Source organism: Lactuca sativa, chromosome 4, assembly GCF_002870075.4.
Source record: "Lactuca sativa cultivar Salinas chromosome 4, Lsat_Salinas_v11, whole genome shotgun sequence".
Taxonomy (NCBI): Eukaryota; Viridiplantae; Streptophyta; class Magnoliopsida; order Asterales; family Asteraceae; genus Lactuca; species Lactuca sativa.
In genome coordinates, this window is record NC_056626.2 from 374,648,061 (window position 1) to 374,654,830 (window position 6,770).

At 34.3% G+C, this 6,770-nt stretch overlaps 1 protein-coding gene across 1 annotated transcript; it reads left to right on the plus strand.

The window, feature by feature from the left end:
* Positions 1-3,499: 3,499 nt before the first annotated feature.
* On the plus strand, positions 3,500-5,847 carry LOC111884933 (microtubule-destabilizing protein 60). The gene is made up of 7 exons (XM_023881230.3): positions 3,500-4,397; positions 4,489-4,534; positions 4,614-4,709; positions 4,808-4,927; positions 5,007-5,165; positions 5,242-5,336; positions 5,455-5,847. The coding sequence occupies exons 1-7, from the start codon at positions 3,670-3,672 to the stop codon at positions 5,570-5,572; spliced, it is 1,362 nt and encodes a 453-aa protein (XP_023736998.1). The 5' UTR covers positions 3,500-3,669; the 3' UTR covers positions 5,573-5,847.
* Positions 5,848-6,770: the final 923 nt, after the last annotated feature.

Sequence of the window (6,770 nt, forward strand, 5' to 3'; positions counted from 1 at the left end):
ATGGCTAATAGACTATAATAACAACATGAAATCAGAATTAGAAGTTTACCTTGAATCACTTGCTTGATCTTCTTGTTTTTGGAGCTTTAGAGTCACAATTATCACTCCTCTAATGGCTTACAAACACCAACTAGCAAGAGGATGATTTGAGAGAGAGGAGAGGGAAGTGAAAATTGGCCAGGGTTTCTTTCTAAAGCACAAGTGCCGATTTCCCTTGACCCCTAGGGTCTATTTATGCTAATGAGGCTCCTAGTGTTTCACCCTTAAACCCTAATTGGATAACTTAGGCCCTAAGCAATCCAATACCCTAATTGATAAGCCTTGGATGAAATCTAAGCCTATCCAAAGCCCTAGAAATCGTCCACCATTATCCATAAGGGATTTATAGCCCAAAGTATAACTATCAATCAATTGACAGTTTATGCCCCTTTATTCAATTAATTTCTTTAAGTCACCAAATTAATTCCTAATTAATTTATGACTTATATTAATCAAATAATAATATTATTATTTCTTATATTATTCTCATAATATATTAATAATATTTCTTCTCTCATAATAAATCATCCTGTCAAGTTGCTATGGTGAAGGCAACCCAAAAGGACCATGCACAATCGGGTCAAATACTTGTCTAATATAGTTGCAGCCTTAGACACTATTCCAACAGTATATTGTATGTTAATTATCTTTGTGATTCTTGCATGTATTTATATGTCTGTATGTATATCGGGCGGGGCTCGATGCCATACGGGTCCTGATGAATGTGATGAGATGGGTCTCATTGCATGCTATTGAGAGATCTGTTCCAAGCGGGGCTCAATGCTGGCGGGGGCCCCATGTCGTGCGGGAGCCCATTATATGCTTCATATGTATGGTATGTGGTGTTTTTAGGGAACTCACTAAGTTTTGTGCTTACGGTTTTCAGTTTATGTTTCAGGTACTTCTGGTCTGAAGGCGAAGGGCCGGGAACCACTTTGCACACACTATGATTTCCACTACATAGAACTTTTATGTATTGAATTGGTTGATTGGCAAACTCTGATTTCCTTTTATGGTTTTATAAACAAGTTTGGTTGATGGTTTTTATTATAAACAAAATGAAATTTTTGGCCTTAATTTTTAGGACGTTACATCCTCGCTCTCCCTCTCGTTTGTATCAATTTTGATTTTTGTGTCTCGATTTCCCCTGCATCGATTTAGAACTTTTTGGGGGTCTGTTCAACATTTGGGAGATCGTTAGGTTTGTTTTAACATGTGGGAGATGTTTAGGTTTGTTTAACATGTTTAAACGAAATCGTTTTAACAAGTTTGAATGGAAATTGTTGTACATTTTCTGGAAATCGTCAATTGTTTAATAGGTGTGGATGAAACTCTCATTGTGATATCGTCCCATGATGATGTGTTAACAGCAAAGGAAGATGAAGGGCCTATTTTTGGTCATGGTGGGTTTTATCGTTGAGTGTAAATGGTGATTCAAGCGAAGTTACATCTCAAATTCATTTTTTGCATCTGAAATCTTCAAAAGTATAGGGCTATTATGGTTTCATCTGGGTGCATTTTATGTGTAAAGATCTTGTGTTTGAAGTTACAGATATGGAGGTGGTGACAAGTTTTGATAGGTTGTTGGGTGATAGAGCTCCGACGATTGAAGAGGAGAAGAAGGCAAAGGTCTATACATTGGCTATAGAGATAAGAGAAGGTTATTTTTAAGTGATGGCTTCGATTGAGTCGACATAGAGTTCCATTTATTCTTCTGACTTGTAATCGAGAGGGAGATGCAACTTTTTGTTAAAAGGTGGGGGGAAGGGTGGGTGGTGGTGGCGGGAGAGGATATTTGGTGTCGAATATTGCTACACCTATTAGTTTTACCAACTATTTAACTTATTATTATGACTTAAGGCGGTGGACCTATTCGCAAATAATATAGTACTAACAGTCGAGTATCGAACACAGGGAACGGTTTTAATTAACTAATTTATCTACTAAAAATTAATTTAAGAAAAGCAAAAGTTAAATTGGTTTTTATCTAATTTTACAAGTTCAAACAAACTTAATCACCTAATTATCAAATTCAATCAATGACTAAAACACTTTTGTTTAGTTTAATTTACTTCTCCTCAATGGTTAGCTACTAATTATGGATAATTCACGTTGGTTACCAATATTTATATTATTAGTAATTTAAGTCCAAATATACTAATGTCTAACTAATTCATGTAGAACTATACATGGTCGCACATAATTAAACATATAATCAATTATGAATTATGAATGGAGCCCTGTAAGATTGATTAAAAAACACAATTATAGTCACACTATATGTTCTCCATCACAGTTAAATTCAATAACATTAATTACTTATCTAAGATTGGTTTGATCCTAGCTCTAGTCATCTAATGGTCACTAAATTCCTAGGTGTCAAGTTCATGTAATTTAATATTCACTAAGCTACACAGAACATGAATTCAAGCAATTTAAGTATCAAATATTATCATGTTAGGTATTAACAATCAAACATAAGTATTTAACAAAGAAGTAAGATCCATAACTAATAAACCAAACCATGAGTTGAAGCTTCATCTAGCTAAACAGAAGCGGCTAGATTCAACTACTCATGGCTGAATTCAAACACACAAATTCGATGATTAAAAACATAGTCAATTGTACCAACTTAAAAGTGAAAGTTATGATCTTCAACTTCTTATTCTTCCTTGGGTGCTAAAACTTGACTTCTCTGGCTTATTTTTCTTTAGAAGTCGTCCTCTAAAACCTCCAAATATCTAGAGCTTCTCCCAAAATCGTAAGTGCCAAGGATATATATAGTTTTTGGAAATTACCCTGCTCACGTCGTGATCTCAATCATAATTTGTATCAAACACGGATTCTGGCCTCCGGATGTTTATCTTCTAGAAATTTATCACTCACGTCGTAGGATATGATTCCTCACGTTGTGAGGTCATCTTTTAGCTGAAAAATTCATCTTTTAAGCTCCAATCCTCCTAAGTTCCGATCTTTGTCGCTTTTGGTCCTTATTCCTCAAGATTGCTCATTTTGGCTGCACATTACAATTAACTCTTATAAGTACCATAGGCAAATAACCAAAATATTAATAAAAATATATTAAAATATTGCCTAAAATGTATATAAATATGGCAATATCAATATTGGTGATTGAAGAGAAGAAAGAAGAAGAAGAAAAGGGACGCCTACATCAACCATTTAGAAAGCATAATGAGTTGGGATAGGCCTACACATAATTTTTTATTTAAAATATTTTTTTCTAATAAGATAATAATAAACAATAAAATAAGAAAGGATATAAATGTGATTTCATGTCTTCTAGGGACCAACCTCAAAACAAAAACAAATTATAAGAACGGTCCGAGTTAAAAAAATTTTATAGGGACCAAACACACACTACCCGGAACCGTTGGGACCATTCATGTAATTTACCCTAAAATAATTCTGTCAATACGACAACACTTTAAAAATCCCTACCAAGATCCAAAAGTCCAAAAGTAGCCGTTACAAAGAGCGTCGATATCTCTCAAACGTTCTCTTTTTCTTCCACTCTTTCCCCGCCGTCGATGATCATCCGATAAACTGAATCCCACAAGCCCCGTCATCTCTCTCTACAACTAATCTCCTCCTTATTCCGGCGATTTTCCGATGGAACCTAACGGCAAGAACGCCGGAGCAGTGCCACTGACACCGTCGAAGTCAAAGCATTCCAGCAAGTCAAAGCTACCAGAGAATGTAAACCCTAACGTTACGAGCCCTAATCCGAAAGCCTTGAATTCCCCTTCAGTCAAATCAGCGACTAAAGTCCAGAAATCGGCGATGAAGAAACCTAATCAGATCTCTTCGCCTTCTCCCAAGAACAAGATTCGGGAGAGGAAGTTTGTGGTGGCGAAGAAGAATTCGAAGAGAGACAAGGATAAAACCCTGATTTCAGTCGATTGTAAGTGTAAGGCTAGTGGTAATTCGGACAAATGTTTGTGTGTTGCTTATGAGACTCTTAGGGCTTCTCAGGAAGGGTTTTTCAATCGGAGTGAAGTTGCTGTTCAAGAAGAAAACCCTAGTTTACCTGTAGGTCTTCAAGGAAAATCCGAAGAAGATGACGTTTTTGAGACGTCCGGTGATAAGAGGAGAAGGGAGAAACTGTTAGATGAAGCAAGAAAGAGTATTCCTGAACCTGGATCTGGAAGAGTTTTGCATTTGGTCAAGGCCTTCGAGAATATTCTCACGTTACCAGATTCAAATGAGGATGAATTCGAAGATCAGACAAACAGCAATCCTGAGAGACGATTCTCTTCCACTTCATTCAGCCCATCTGATCTCTTACTCACTGCAGAAAATCTAGGGTTGCGTTCTTCACTTGATGGCAGCCATGGGAGGTTGGTTGATCATCATCTAAAAACTCTGTCATGAAATTTCTGTTAAACATGCTTAATTTCGATTCTAAATGGGTTTATTTCTACGTTTCAGCACTTCAAACAGGATTTCAGGAGGTGGTCGTCAAAGCAGAAGAAACGTAAGTCATCATTCATCATTAAAATCAGATCGTTGCTTCTTGTTTATGTTGATTTATTATCTTTTATTCTACTATGCAGAGTTCTGATTCATCATCTTCAAGTTTTGGAGGCAGCAGATGGAAAAGACGAACACTCAAGGCTACCTCCCAGCGACCTTTCAAGCTTAGAACAGAGGTTGGCATTTACATTTTACAGTTCACTTATATGTTCCAACACTTCTTATACCTTTTATAAACCTCTTGAATTGAGCACATTTCCTCATGAATCTGCAGCAAAGAGGACGAACAAAACAAGAAGAGTTCATGAAGAAAGTCCAGGAGATGATAATTCAACAACAAAAGCAACGGATTCCCATTGCTCAAGGCCTCCCATTTACTACAGATGAACCAGAAGTAAGAACAATATTAAACCGATCTTTTCTAAGTTAATTTATAATCACTATCTCACAAATTGGAGTACTACTAATTTCAGTGTCTAGTGAAACCACCTGTGAAAGAAAGTACAAAACCCATCGATCTTGTGTTGCATAGTGATGTGAGGGCAGTTGAGCGTGCTGAGTTTGATCATCATGTGCATGAAAAGCTCTCTTATATTGAGCAATATAAGCTGGAAAGAGAAAAACAGCAAAAGGTACAAAATCTCATAATGCTTGAAAACTGAAATCAATCAATCAACCCCCATTGATGAATCTTTAATTTTGTTGTAGTTGGAAGAAGAGGAAGAATTAAAGAGGTTAAGGAAGGAACTTGTACCAAAGGCTCAACCTATGCCTTACTTTGATAGACCTTTCATCCCAAGAAGGTGGGACCCACTATTTTACCCATAATATCAACATTCTTACATCTTTTTTTACTGATAATAACAATATACTTATGGATGTTATTAATATTTTTTATTTTTAATTTTAATTTTGTTATAGGTCAGAAAAGCAACCAACAATACCAAAAGAACCAAAGTTTCATGATCACCCTCACCATAAGAAGATAAAGTGTTGCATGTCTTGGAGTGATATGCATGTTCAATGCCAGCAGAGGTGACTTGTTGGGATTTTTTTTAAAGGGGGAGTGGTGGTGACAAAGGGTAATTTCGTCAATTGTTTGCCAAAACAATAATATTTTTTTTTCTTCTTGATTTTTGTGTAAATGATGCAATTAATCTGGTTGCAGTTTTGGTTGAAGGATATTTGATTTGTTTACAAAAAGGGTACACAATGTGTCATTTTCTAATGAATTCCCCATTTATGTGTTTGCCTTTTGAAATTATGTTTCCTTTCTATGATGATGTAATATATGGGTTTCAAAATTTTGTCTAAGTTTAATATCGACATGTCATATGAGTCTTATTGTGTGTCATGAGTCATAGTCACATTGCCTTTTCTTTGGTCTTGTTATGTGTCATAATCCAATGCATGTCATGAGTCATAATCCAAGTCGATGCATGTCAAACACACAAGCCCACAATGGCCATCTTACCCATAACACAAGACAAACTACCAAAAAGATGGAACAAAAACTTGCTCTCGATCTTATGTCTTTGCAAAAGACGTGAAAACTATTTGACATATAAGTTTTTGTATAACTTATTTTATTACTAGTTTATAACCCGTGAGAACCACTGTTATAAAGTTAATTAAATTTTCATAGTATAAATTTAAAATTATTAATCAATTATTTTAAATAAATTATTAATTAAGAGATACTTTTTTAATTATAAAAAATGATAATCGTTGATTTAAATAAATATATGAAGTTGTATCATCTTATAATATAATTAGAGTGTAAAATTTAAAATTTGAAATTTGAAATGAAAAATCAATTATTAATTTAATGTAATTAAAATGTGTTTTCAACACAAAAACATACTTTTAAAATCTTTCACATCTACCTTCTCATTTTCTACCAAAAAAACAAAAATACTTCTATAAAAGTTCTTTTTAACAACTCACACCCCTAAATCAATAAATTTATTAATTTTTACAAGTTGAATTAATTAGCAAAGCTAGAGTTAAATAATTTCATCTTTTTTTAGAGTTAAATAGTTTAATCTTCTTTTTCCTCATCAGCAAAGCCAAAAATAAATAGTTTCATCTTCTTTAGAGTTAAATAGTTTCATCTTCTTTTTTCCTCTTGACATAGTTAATCAATTAAAGCGAAAATATGTAATTTCTAAAATTATAAGAATTTGTGTATATGTTTATCAATTTCTTTTACTCAAATCTAAAATAGAAGGACATTA